General features: G+C 42.0%; 2 protein-coding genes across 2 annotated transcripts in view; one reads left to right on the top strand and one right to left on the bottom strand.

Annotated features, from left to right (window-relative positions):
• Positions 1–14,560, top strand: part of LOC134622284 (NACHT, LRR and PYD domains-containing protein 12-like) — a 1,346,881-nt gene that overhangs the window by 582,157 nt on the left and 750,164 nt on the right. The gene's annotated exons all lie outside the window — the stretch shown is intronic.
• Positions 5,396–7,232, bottom strand: LOC134646867 (stonustoxin subunit beta-like). Its single transcript, XM_063500869.2, has 2 exons — positions 7,056–7,232; positions 5,396–5,914 (listed from the first exon to the last, which is right to left on the bottom strand). Exons 1-2 carry the CDS (start codon positions 7,230–7,232, stop codon positions 5,396–5,398), a joined length of 696 nt encoding a protein of 231 aa, XP_063356939.2.

Here is a 14,560-nt window from a genome sequence, read left to right as displayed (position 1 = left end):
TCTCTGTTTAATGTGATTTTTACAATGTCTGTTTTAGAAATTGCTTATCATCAACAGGCATTTTACATGTTGAGAAGAAAAATGTAATTCCCTTGGTGCAGTTGTTTACCCTGAATCATTCTTTCCCATCTAATTTAATGACTAGTGTACATGTTCAGATACGATAACATAATTTAATTCATCGGATGCTTTCTGGGGTGCTCAAATTATCACAAAATTTAACAGCACCAGGCAGCACACCCATGAGGAAATATTTTTTGTTCAGTGTTTTGTTGAAGAAATCAACAAGTACAATTGAGATGTTTGCTGTAGTGGTGTGTTTGTTAAGAAGCATGCCAGCACACTGGTGAACTGACAGTCCCAGAATGCACCCGAGCCAGTGACTCGCCCCAGAACAAATGAAATTAATTATCTAGAAAGACAACCCTGATCAAAGAATAAGTAAAAGAGTAGGAAACAAAAGATAAGGAAAGGTACTGTGGGGTAGGAAAGAAAGGCCAGAGCTGTGCAAAATGACCTCCAGCAGGCCACAAATGTGTCTGCTCAAAAGGTCAGATACTGACTCCATGAGGGTGGTATGAGGGCCCGATGTCCACAGGTGGGGGTTGTGCTTACAGCCCAACACCGTGCAGGATGTTTGGCATTTGCCAGAGAACACCAAGATTGGCAACTTTGCCACTGGCGCCCTGTGCTCCTCACAGATGAAAGCAGGTTCACACTGAGCACTTGTGACAGAGTCTGGAGACATATTGGAGAACCTTCTGCTGCCTGCAATCCTCCAGCATGATGGTTAGGCAGTGGGTCAGTAATGGTGTGGGGTGGCATTTCTTTGGGGGGCAGAGGTAGCCTGACTGCCATTAGGTACTGAGATGAGATCCTCAGACCCTTTGTGAGACCATATGCTGGTGCGGTTGGCCCCGGGTCCCTCCTAATGCAAGACAATGCTAGACCTCATGTGGCTGGAGTGTGTCAGCAGTTCCTGCAAGACGAAGGCATTGATGCTGTGGACTGGCCCACCCGTTCCCCAGACCTGAATCCAATTGAGGACATCTGGGACATCATGTCTCGCTCCATCCACCAACTTCACCACAGACTGTCCAGGAGTGGGCAGATGCTTTAGTCCAGGTCTGGGAGGAGATTCCTCAGGAGACCATGTGCTACTTCATCAGGAGCATGCCCAGGTGTTGTAGGGAGGTCATACAGGCATGTGGAGGCCACACAGACTACAGAGCCTCATTTTGACGTGTTTTAAGGACATTACATCAAACCAGATGAATGATTCTGTATTGCATTGATCAAGGAACCAACCCAATAGGAGCTAAAGGCATCCTCTTCACATTACTTAACTCAGTAAGTTTATACTATGTTTTTATGTGCATTTTCTTCATCAGTTTAGAACATAACTGTCACGGTGCTGGGTCGTTGACCCAGCGTTTTGTGTTGTATGATTATTTTCCTCTGTTCTAGTTATTCTGATTTTGGTTTTCTGTGTCCTCCCCTTGTGGGGTTAGGGTTAGGAAGAAGCCATTTACGTCCACTGTGAGCGGCCATCTTTGAACAGAGGCGGGGGTTTACGACACCAACTGTCTGCCATCTATAATCCAGTTTTGAGATCCCTTCCCAGACGCCTTAACGCCCACTCACACCCTGGGCCATCTGACCTCAGGAAATCACATGATAGGGTGGGGCCAGGTTTCACAATGAGCTCACCCGAAACTCTGGCTAATTAGGACCCACACCCGCTTTCACACCTTGGCTCATGTGAGTAGGTAGAGGATCATCAGGGGGTCCTTTGTCCCCCTTTGGGGGGGAAACTCCCACTAGGTTTAAATCTGGGACTCTCCACCATTTGACCTTAGAACTGAAGAAGCTTCTTGGATGAGAGGTGAAACGTCTTCAAGCAACTCAAGAAGTCCAGACGCTTTTCTTTCCAAGCTCCTTAGTCTACGATGACCTGGATGACTGAGAACCTTCACAGACATGTCTAGTAAGTTGATTTTACAGCACAATAAGCTGCTGAACTACTTCTATTTTATTTTGATTCTTTGCTTGAGGCTCACATACTGGTGACAAAGGAGAACGGTTGAGCTTCGTCTCATAAAACTGATACCGCTTCACCTCTAGGGTGAAGTCGAAGGCCGTATCAGTAAACCACTCTGAAGTCGAGCGTGCCAGTGAAGGCCCAGCAAAATCTTTGAAAATGGGGAATAAACAAGCAAAATTAACACCTGACGAGGAATGGTTAGAAAAACAGCAAACCGAAGCAGGTAGAATAAGTGCAAATAGGTGGAGAAATCCACGAAAAGCTAAAAACCGCAGCTGGGAAGGAAAATGCAATCCCTCAGCTATTACCCAGCTGAGAGCTGCTCTGAAACAAGAAATTACATTAACAATAGACCCAAAGAAAAAATTAAAACTTCAATATGCTAACCATGCACAGACAGTGGTGAAAAAGAAAGAGAAGGTCTCAGTTTTTGCCCTCGATGCTGACACTGTTCTCACAGCTTTCAGTGGAGGCTACAGGGGAGGTTTCAGAGGCCATAAGAGAGGGAGAGGAATGCGTAGGGGAGGAGCAAGAGGTAGAGACAGACCTAGATACACACCAAACAGTAATTATAGCACTACATGCTGGAAGTGTGGAAAAGAGGGACATTTTGCACGTGACTGTAAGAAACCAAGAAGACAGTGACTCAGAACAGGATAGCAACTCAGGTGAAGAGAACAGTTCAGATTAGGAAGAACATAATAATCCCTCACCAAGTAAAAAATTAGAGATCTAGGTAGAAGTTTAAAAAGGGCTGGAAACAGACCCAACTGAATACATATAAATACAAGAGGAATGAAGTAAAATAAACGAAAGGCTAAATTAAATTGGAACCTAACTGTAATGTATTCAAACTGATGATAGCAAGGATAACAACCTGTAAACTGGTATTAACAACGACACATAGTTGGGATGAAGACCATGCCCAGAATGAATAGAATGAAAGAAAACACATGATTCACACAAACACATATTAGATGAAATAGAGAGATGCATAAGGTATAATAAGGTTGTGTCATTGTTCAGCCAAGGAAAGTGTGTGAAAAGGAAAATGTTTCCAGCTTGGGAAAGGGTGAAACTGCAGATCACCCGCAGCCCTTGGTGGATACAAATAAAATATAAATAAATATTGTAATATACTATTGCTGTTATATAAAGAGATAATAGCATTAATAATGAAATAATATTAATATGAAGAGGCACCTCGGTCAGTTATGATGTGAGGTGGATAATTGTTAAAAGTAGTCTGCATCAAGCTTAAGGTTTGCTCAACTTCAGTACAATGACATATGAGATGAAGAACATAAAGAAAATATCTAAACTAATTAAGTGCATAGAAGCACTTGACCTGCTTGAAAACCTGTCATCCTAGATGAGACATTGCTGAAATATAGAGCACACCTATACTAACAACTAATAAGTGTTAAGGTTCAGAAATTGAAGGAGAAGAGAATACCAAAAATAATGACCACTGATCCGGCCTGGTGCAATTAGACAACATTTTAATGAATACACGCGCGGGAGATATCCACTGTACGCCGACAGCAGCAGATCTCATCTCAATAGCGACACAGCATTGGTTTTATACATCAGGGTATATTTCTTGACGCCCCCTCATACGTCAATCAGATACATACATGCATACGTCAAACCAAAACCACAAATGTTCAGTTAACTTTGACATAGTTTAAAAGAACATCGTGTTCGTCTCCATCCAGGTGTCTTCCCACAAGCTCGCCTTCGCTGTCGCTTATCTTCTGGAACATCCTGCACAGTCCTGCACAACCTGCAACTTATGCAAGAACAATATGTGGTCTGCCAGCAAAACATGTCTAACCTTTTACCTACCAATGAATCTATTAACTGTGTGTGTGTGTATGTGTGTATATGTCACATCCTCAGCTCCACTTTGTCTCACCTCACACCTCTGCTCATAACCTTTCATCAGACAAAAGGCCAGCACGTACCCAACTGAAACTATATGTAATATATTGAATACATATTTTAATCAAGAACCTCTACTAAAAGCTTAATCAAAAGATATAAGGAAATAGAAGATAATAGAGAATAACCTGGTTATTCAAATAACCTCATCCAAACAGCTCTTCAGAATAACTTGCACTTAGACTCTGCTTTCGGTTTCACTTCTGCAAGAGGCACGCTCTGCAAACCTGCAGTTTCCTGTCAAGACTTTTAGGCCCAGATTATATTCAGAGGTGAGCCTTTAGGTTTAAACATCCAAATGCAATATCAATATTAATTATCAATACAATGGTAATGAAGATTATAGAAATAGCAACAAATAATAGCAGCAAAATATCTTTCTACTCCTGACATAAGCTAAACCCTGTATATAACAGCTAAAGCTACAAGAGTGAGAAGCTGAATTAAATATGTGGTCACTGCTAAGCTGATGAGCAAGTTACACATTTTTTAGAGCAGGAGCTGCATGCTATTAAAGCTCAAACATGCAGCTGTCTGTGAGCTCAGTTTTTTCCCTCATACTTCTGATTTGTTTTTGGCAGCAGCCTTTTTTGTTTTGTTTTGGTTTGTTTGTTTTGTTTGTTTGTTTGTTTTGTTGAATTGAAAAAAATAAATAAATTTGTGATCACACTTGTGTATCACAGTGACACATAATGATTAGGCATATGATTTACTAATGCAGATGAAGTTTATTCTAAAATTCAAGGAGAACGAAGAAGAACAGCATTTTCAGTTGTGTCTTTACTGTTGTTCTCTGTGTAGTGTGCTGAGTTTTTTTTTTTTTTGCTTTTTGCTTTTTGTTTTTTTGCCGTGTTGCTTGAGTGAGGAATACTGTGACTTCTGAAGTAGCTCTCACCATGCGACCTTGATGATGATAAGTTCAGAGCCAGCTGAGAGCTGGGTTGTCTGCTTTGCTTTAGGTGATAAGGCAGAAAAGTTAAAACTCAGTTTCTTGTCTTGAAGGAAAACAAAGAAAGAAGGAGGTTTTGTGTTTCTCAGCCAAGAACAACTACGATTTCATTTTCATTTTCTGTTTTTGAGAAAGGAGAATTTAAAATAATAATAATAATAATAATAATAATAATAAAACAAAGAGTGATATTTTGTTTAAGTGGAACAAAACAATGATCTCTTTTTTTCTGAAAATTTAAATCCACGATCTCTTAATACCCTCCAAACAGTCGACAACAACCTTTAGAAGAATAATAAATTTATGTTTCAGTGTAAATTGAAAAGTTTTAAACATCAACTGATTGAATCCATTAATATGAAAATGAGTTTGAGTGAAAGAGACAGACATGTACAGACTGAACTATCTGTTAAACAGTCAGAGTGTTTCTCTAACAGGAGACACTCTTTACACTCAACTCAGCACAGACTCACTGAGGAACCACGACCCACCCAAAACCCAGGATAAAGAGTTTGAGTGAATGTGGTGTTGAAGGTGTGGAGGTGGATCAGAGTGTCAGAGGAGACTCTGTAGAAGGACAGAGTGCCAGCAGGACAGTCCACATACACTGCTGCTCTGTTAGAGGAAGAGGAGGAGGAGGAGGAGGATGTTAGTTTGTTATTGTGACAGACAGAATGAGGACCATCATCAGAGCAGCTCAGACTCCAGGAATGATCATTCCGTCCAAACACACAGTTTTCACTGTCTCCTTTCCTTCTGATGCTTCTGTAACTCACTGATATAAAAACATTTTCTCTCCACTCGACCTCCCAGTAACAGCGACCAGTCAGACCATTTCTACACAGCAGCTGTTTCCAGTAATCAAATCTGTCTGGATGATCAGGATATGACTGAACCTCCTCCACACGTGTCACCTTCCTGTTGTTGTCAGACAGTTGGAGGCTTGTGTGTACTGTGTTTGTGTCGATTGTGAGTTGACAGGAATCTGATGGAGAGAACAAACACAATCCAGCTGCAGTTATTGATCCATCATCTGTTCATTGATTGACACTTTGATGATGACTCCTGACATGATGAAGATGGTTGAATGTGTGCTGCTTTGTTTTCATGAATCCCATTAAAAACACACTTACACTTCCTCAGACCTGGTCTCAACCATCGGACTCCAGCAGGCTGCACCCTGAAAGGAGGAGGGGTCAGAGCAGTCAGCATGCACACATGGACATTACATGGCTCTCATACACATACTGTTAGACATTGACAAAGGAGCAGTCCAACATTTTCAGAAATACACTTCAATCCATAGGTGGATCAAACTGCTCATGATGTGGACTGATCCTGGATCTGGATCTGCCTTTGCTGCCAGCTGTTTTTCTCTTATTGGTGTCAGTGCGTTTACAGTACATGACCTCTGACCTCTGAGTGAGTGCAGCATTCTACATGCAGACAGTGTGTATCTGTAAAAATCATTTGTATTTCTAAAATATGATCACACAATATAGCGTCTTGATGAATGCTCAATCATCCAGACACAAACCTGCAGTCAGCTGAGACTGAAGAAGTCACTTGGATTAGTGACGATACGTTTCTCCCACAAAACGTTACGTCCAGATGAACAGAATCAACTTTTGGAGACACGCAATATAGCATTTTTTTGTTAAGGTTTGGTTACAGATACAAAGTATTTTATTGTATTTTATGCTTTTATATCAGCCCTGACGTTTAATATATGGAGCTATGCTGCTGTGATTTATGACCGTTCTTCTTTGCTCCACATCAAAGAGTCTATGGAACTTCTTTATGATGACTGGGACAGTTATAGAAAAACATTCCCCCCACCATTTGTGCACTCTTCCACCCCACTGGATTACTTCTTACTACCTGCGAAACGTGCCCTAAGCAATTCCAAGAAGAAATCGAGGAAAAGAGGCTGTAGGGCCGGCATCCAGGTACACATCAGATGAGCCTACAGATCGGAGATTTCCCGACTCGTCTGGAGGCGTCCCGGTTTCTGCTGCCAGTTACCCTTCCGGATTTGATTGGAAACACGTACTTGCAGCCACTACAGCGTGGATCCTGCCCATCTGATGCTCTGGATTTTGCTGATTATCTCCCCACCGCTGCGCCCTCACAGCCTGCATCGCACAACCGGTGGTTGGTCCCGCCGGTTCCGTGGCACTGCTGGAGACCTCGCATGCGGACACGGTGTTTGCTGTCAGTTCCACTCCGACAAGCTGATGGGAAACCTGCACTGCCAGCTTTTAATCGGATTGCGCTCTTGAACGCCCGCTCCATCGCAAACAAATCTTTCTCTCTGAATGAGCTCTTCACAGGGAAAAGCCTGGACTTTCTGTTTCTCACTGAAACATGGCAAAGGGGTGGCGAATTTATTCACCTAAACGAACTGCGTCCCGCAGACTGCTCTTACTTGGGCGCCCCCCGTTTAGGTCGCCGTGGTGGAGGTCTTGCTGTTGTCTTTAAGAACAGTTTCACCTGCAGAGGTATGCAAACTGAAAACTATTCTTCCTTTGAGTCGCAAACAATTAAGGTGGGCTCTACGAACATCCTTTATTGTGTTTTAGTCTATCACCCTCCTGGCCCTGCTACTGAGTTCTTAAAGGATTTTATGGACTTCTTATCTTCTATTATCAAGCTGGAGAAAGTTTTAATTCTTGACGTGGCACTGCTTGACGTACACAGGCTCCATCTTCGAGATCTCATGCTCTCCTTAAATGACACGGTGAAAACTCTTAGATCAGAATATTTTTCTAGACTCATAACAAAAAACAAGAGAAATCCCAAGTTTCTTTTTGACAAAATTAGTGCTATTGTCTCCCCAGATGTGGTACCTTTAGATGTACACTCTAAAGTAGATAGTAATAAACTCCTCCGCTAAAATCTCCCCAAAGCTTTCTTGTTCTCATAGTCAGGCACTCCCTTTGTACTCCTGGTCGACTTTTACAGCTGTAACATATGGTGAAATAGAAGCCCTGGTGGACAAAATGAAGCCATCCTCAAGCCCCTCAGACATTATCCCCACTAAGCTTTTTATTAATGCCTTTGACACCATTGGTCCTTGGGTTGCGAACCTTTTTAATGTTTCTCTTCAGACTGGGGTGTTCCCCAGCTTTTTTAAACATGCCATTGTGGAACCAAGGCTCAAAAAACCCAACCTGGACCCAACACTACTTCAAAATTTAAGACCTATCTCCAAACTCCCATTTATGTCAAAACTCCTTGAGAAGGCAGTAGCTGTCCACCTTACGGCATACTTGGAGAAATATAACATCCATGACCGTTTTCAATCTGGGTTCCGTAAATTGCATTCCACTGAGACAACACTGCTGAAAGTTACGAATGATATTATGATGTCAGCAGACTCCGGAGAATACACAGTCCTAGTCTTGTTAGACCTTACCTCAGCCTTTGATACAGTCAACCATACCATCCTGATAAACAGACTGAGAGACCTGGTTGGGATGTCTGGCTCTGTTCTAGACTGGTTTTCATCTTATATATCTCAAAGGAGTTTTAGTGTGTCTGCAAACCAGATCATGTCGGAATCTACAGAGTTGTTGTGTGGAGTTCTTCAGGGCTCTGTGCTGGGACCTATTCTGTTTTTAATATACATTCTTCCTTTAAGTCAGATAATACAGCAGTTTCCTGAAGTATCTTATCATCTTTTTGCTGACGATATTCAGCTATATTATTCTTTTAAGCCTGCTGAAGCTCATAAGCTCTCCAATCTGATTGACTGTTTAACCAACATTAAACAATGGTTGAACAATAATTGCTTACAGCTAAACCCGGTCAAAACAGAAACTTTGATTATTGCACCAGGCAGTGCAATACACGATATTAAACGGCGACTGGGTGACTTAGGTTCCTCACAGAAACATAACCTTAGAAACCTGGGTGTTATTTTTGATGAAGCTTTTTCTTTGGAGGGACATTTAAATCAGATAGTAAGAACCTGCTTTTTTCACTTGAGGAACATTTCTAAACTTGGATCCATCGTGTCAACAAGTGAACTCGAGATGATAATACATGCTTGTATCTCTACAAGACTTGACTACTGTAACAGCCTGTTTACTTGTCTAAACATGAAAGGGCTAGCCCGCCTATAGGTTGTTCAAAACTCTGCAGCGAGGCTACTGACCCGCTCGAACAAGGGTGTTCATATGACCCCTGTTTTAAAGTCGCTGCACTGGCTACCAATCAGATTCAGGTTCCATTTTAAAATTCTAGTTTTAACTTTTTGAGCATTACAGAGACAGGCCCCACCTACATTGCTGATTTGATTCGTACACATACCTCCACTCGTAACCTGAGGTCATCAAACCAAAACCTTTTAGTGGTCCCCCACACTCATTTTAAAACCCGAGGGGACCGATCTTTCCAAGCTGTTGCACCCAGACTGTGGAATGCACTTCCCCTATTTCTACGGGGTTTGGACTCAGTGGAGACCTTCAAAAAGCAGCTTTTTTATTTCAAAAAGCTTTTAATTAGACCAGGGTTTTTATGATGTATTTTATGACTGTATTATGTTTTTTAACTAGTAAAAATGGTAAATGGCCTGTATTTGTATAGCGCTTTACTAGCCCCTAAGGACCCCAAAGCGCTTTACACAACCAGTCATCCAACCATTCACACACATATTCACACACAGGTGATGGCAAGCTACATTGTAGCCACAGCCACCCTGGGGCACACTGACAGAGGCGAAAGCTTTGTTTTCCTTCCCTCCCCCAGTACACCCTGAGGAAATGTGAAACTTAAAGAAAAGTGCATATTTCCAACAGGAAATAGTGGTGCAATGGATCAAAAATCTCATGGTTCGGAAAAAACATTCAACTGAAGACTCATTCCACGCACTTATATATATGGATGGCCGCTAACTTTCTGCTTCTTAATTCAGATAAGACTGAGGTTATTGTACTCGGCCCTGAAAATCTTAGAAATATGGTATCTAACCAGATTCTTATTCTGGATGGCATTACCTTGGCCTCCAGTAATGCTGTGAGGAACCTTGGAGTCATTTTTGACCAGGACATGTCCTTCAACGCACATATTAAACAAATATGTAAGACTGCTTTCTTCCATTTGCGCAACATCTCTAAAGTTAGAAATATCCTGTCTCAGAGTGATGCTGAAAAACTAGTTCATGCATTTATTACTTCCAGGCTGGACTACTGTAATTCATTATTATCAGGATGTCCTAAAAACTCGCTGAAAAGCCTTCAGTTAATCCAAAATGCTGCAGCAAGAGTACTGACAGGGACTAGAAAGAGAGAGCATATTTCTCCTGTTTTGGCTTCCCTTCATTGGCTTCCTGTTAAATCCAGAATTCAAAATCCTGCTCCTCACATACAAGGTCTTAAATAATCAGGCCCCATCTTATCTTAATGGCCTTGTAGTACCATATCACCCTATTAAAGCACTTTGCTCTCGCACTGCAGGCCTACTTGTTGTTCCTAGAGTATTTAAAAGTAGAATGGGAGCGAGAGCCTTCAGTTTTCAGGCCCCTCTCTTCCAGTTTGGATTCGGGAGACAGACACTATCTCTACTTTCAAGATTAGGCTTAAAACTTTCCTGTTTGCTAAAGCATAGAGTTAGGACTGGACCAGGTGACCCTGAATCCTCCCTTAGTTATGTTGCAATAGACATAGGCTGCCGGGGATTCCCATGATGCATTGAGTTTTATTATTATTAACCTCTGTCTCTCCTCCACAGCATGTCTTTCATCCTGTTTTCCTGCTCTCACCCCAACCGGTCGCAGCAGTTGGCCGCCCCTCCCTGAGCCTGGTTCTGCCGGAGGTTTCTTCCAGTTAAAAGGGAGTTTTTCCTTCCCACTGTCACCAAAGTGCTTGCTCATAGGGAGTCATATGATTGTTGGGTTTTTCTCTGTACCTATGAAGCGCCTTGAGGCGACTTTTGTTGTGATTTGGCGCTATATAAATAAAAATTGACCTCGCAGCCCATTCTTCATTCGGTGGGCTGGTTTCAGTCATTATGCAAATTTACTTGTCAGAGTGATAATTTAAGACTGTTATTTGTACTTAGAAACATATAATCATTTAGGCTTAGAGATATATAATTGTTTACATGTTGATAAAATGTCTCATCCTTATTTAGGTCTGCTAAGGGTCTGGGTGCACTCTGTGCACCATGAGGGGGGAGGACAATCACTCCCTTCTGGTGTTTGGGCATACCTTATAAACATGTTAAGTTCATGGGAAGGTCGCATCTTGTTTGGTGATATATGGTACGGCTGAACACACGCTACAGTGGCTTGCAAATGTATTTAGCCTTCTTGAACTTTTCCACATTTTGTCACATTACAGCCACAAACATGAATCAATTTTATTGAAATTCCACATGAAAGACCAATACAAAGTGTTGTACACGTGAGAAGTGGAACAAAAATTATACATGATTCCAAACATTTTTTACAAATAAATAACTGAAAAGTGGGGTGTGCGTAATTATTCAGCCCCCTTTGGTCTGAGTGCAGTCAGTTGCCCATAGACATTGCCTGATGAGTGCTAATGACTAAATAGAGTGCACCTGTGTGTAATCTAATGTCAGTACAAATACAGCTGCCCTGTGATGGCCTCAGAGGTTGTCTAAGATAATATTGAGAGCAACAACACCATGGAACAGGTCAGGGATAAAGTTATTGAGAAATTCAAAGCCGGCTTAGAATACAAAAAGATTTCCCAAGCCTTGAACATCCCACGGAGCACTGTTCAAGCGATCATTCAGAAATGGAAGGAGTATGGCACAACTGTAAACCTACCAAGACAAGGCCATCCACCTAAACTCACAGGCCGAACAAGGAGAGCGCTGATCAGAAATGCAGCCAAGAGGCCCATGGTGACTCTGGACGAGCTGCAGAGATCTACAGCTCAGGTGGGGGAATCTGTCCATAGGACAACTATTAGTCGTGCACTGCACAAAGTTGGCCGTTATGGAAGAGTGGCAAGAAAAAAGCCATTGGTAACAGAAAACCATAAGAAGTCCCGTTTGCAGTTTGCCACAAGCCATGTGGGGGACACAGCAAACATGTGGAAGAAGGTGCTCTGGTCAGATGAGACCAAAATGGAACTTTTTGGCCAAAATGCAAAACGCTATGTGTGGTGGAAAACTAACACTGCACATCACTCTGAACACACCATCCCCACTGTCAAATATGGTGGTGGCATCATGCTCTGGGGTGCTTCTCTTCAGCAGGGACAGGGAAGCTGGATGGAGCCAAATACAGGGCAATCTTGGAAGAAAACCTCTTGGAGTCGGTAAAAGACTTGAGACTGGGGCGGAGGTTCACCTTCCAGCAGGACAACGACCCTAAACATAAATCTAGGGTAAAAATGGAATGGTTTAAAACAAAACATATCCATGTGTTAGAATGGCCCAGTCAAAGTCCAGATCTAAATCCAATCGAGAATCTGTGGCAAGATCTGAAAACTGGTGTTCACAAACGCTGTCCATCTAATCTGACTGAGCTGGAGCTGTTTTGCAAAGAAGAATGGGCAAGGATTTCAGTCTCTACATGTGCAAAGGTGGTAGAGACATACCCTAAAAGACTGGCAGCTGTAATTGCAGCAAAAGGTGGTTCTACAAAGTAATGACTCAGGGGGCTGAATAATTACGCAAACCCCACTGTGGGATGCGCTTTACCCATGTACACACACACACAGACACACACGGTACGTTATTGCAGACCAACGTTTATTCTGAGCTTTTGTTATTAGTTTTGACAATCCGCCGTCTGGACAGCTCCTGTCTCAGCTGATCCCAGCTTCCCCTCGGCTCCTCTCCCGTCTCACTAAAAAGGGGAAGGAAAGACGTCATCAGCCCAAACTCCATCAGCTGTGTTCTCACCTGCCTCTCCAGCACCGCCCCGTTGAGCTCACTGCACCACTCCTCCCCTGCAGCTGCTCCCGGGCCCACACCTCCGCCACACCCACCTTTCAGTTATTTATTTGCAAAAAATGTTTGGAATCATGTATGATTTTCGTTCTACTTCTCATGTGTACACCACTTTGTATTGGTCTGTCACGTGGAATTCCAATAAAATTGATTCATGTTTGTGGCTGTAATGTGACAAAATGTTGAAAAGTTCAAGCGGGCCGAATACTTTTGCAAGCCACTGTATATCTGTTCAGCCTCAAGTCTTAGTTGGGCTGCTGCAAGGAAGACTCCCACTATTCTCCTGGGAGGCGCCTGGCACTGGTCATCTTGGGAGGTGCATTCCTTTGCAGATAACATAGTAAAACATCATTAGGCCTGGCTGAGCAGGGTTCGCAGGGTCAAAACTTTGTTTCTAGCACACTTCTTTGATTTAGATTAAAGACCTATTTGTATCATATGTTAATCATCTATTTATAACCTCTTTAATCTCTTTTATTCTAAACATTTCTGTTTCTGCTGAAGCTCAACCAGCAGCTTGATTTTATTTTACTGAAATATTCAGTATGTTCATCGATCTGTGAGATCTTTCAGTTTTTCTTTATGATCTTTCATTTTAGGGGATTCTGGCATCTTGGTAGGTCTGTGGGTCAAGTTTATGTTCTGTTTAGAAGTTTCTTTCATCTATTTTGATGTCCTTCCTAAATTGATTTTTCTAAGTTAACTTAAATTATTAAATCCTCAAAACCACCTATTGGACCCCATTTCTCTATTAATGATAGCACCCTCTCTGCATTTATTCATTACTAGTTGTTAATCTCTCTGCTAATCAGTACAAGATAATATCCGCAGACTATATCCATAATGTTTAGCTTTTAATAACTACCAAAAGCTTGTGGCCATAAGTGAAGGTGAGGATGTGGATTGCATATTTAAGAGATATGCTTAGCTCTCACTTCACCAGAACGGACCAGTAAAATGTCTGCAGCCACTTCAGCATCCATCTGTGATTTTCAATATATTCCACATCTCATCATATCTTAAATATTCTTATCTTCTCTGTGTTCACCCATTCATTCTGTTCTGCTTATCCTTTTCAGGGTTACGGGGGGCTGGAGCCTATCCCAGCTGTCTTAGTCCAAGAGGCAGGGTACACCCTGGACAGATCACCACTATGTTGCAGGTCCAAAGCATAGACACAGACAACCATTCGCACTCGCACTCACACTAATGGGCAATTTAGAGTTACCAATTAACGTCACCCCACTAACTGCATGTCTTTAGACTGTGGGAGGAAGCCATAGTAGCCGGAGAAAACCCACGCAAAAATGGGGGTGGGGGCTGGAGCAATTTAAGAGGACTTTCTCTTCTGAATTAAGATTTAATGGAGATTGAGTTCTATATATATTTCCTATAGCACCAAATCACAACAACGGTCATCTAATAAAACCTGATCCTCTGTGGCGTATAAAACTTGTTTCCCACCCCTGTGACATTTTGATTATTTGGTTATAGTATAATAAAGCTCATGATTATAATAATGATGATAAGTAAATCTTGATGAATTGCCTACATAGAGTGGTTTATGTTGCACTCTCATTGCTAGAGACAGTGGCATTGTTCAATAAGCTTTGCTAATGTGTGTATATGAATTAATATCATCATACACAATTAATTAAGCAGTACATGATTAGTCAAGTTCAGTGTTGTCA

This window comes from Pelmatolapia mariae, linkage group LG3_W (assembly GCF_036321145.2).
Source record: "Pelmatolapia mariae isolate MD_Pm_ZW linkage group LG3_W, Pm_UMD_F_2, whole genome shotgun sequence".
Classification (NCBI taxonomy): Eukaryota; Metazoa; Chordata; class Actinopteri; order Cichliformes; family Cichlidae; genus Pelmatolapia; species Pelmatolapia mariae.
The sequence above is the reverse complement of the archived record's forward strand: the minus strand, read 5'-3'. Positions and strand labels throughout refer to the sequence as shown.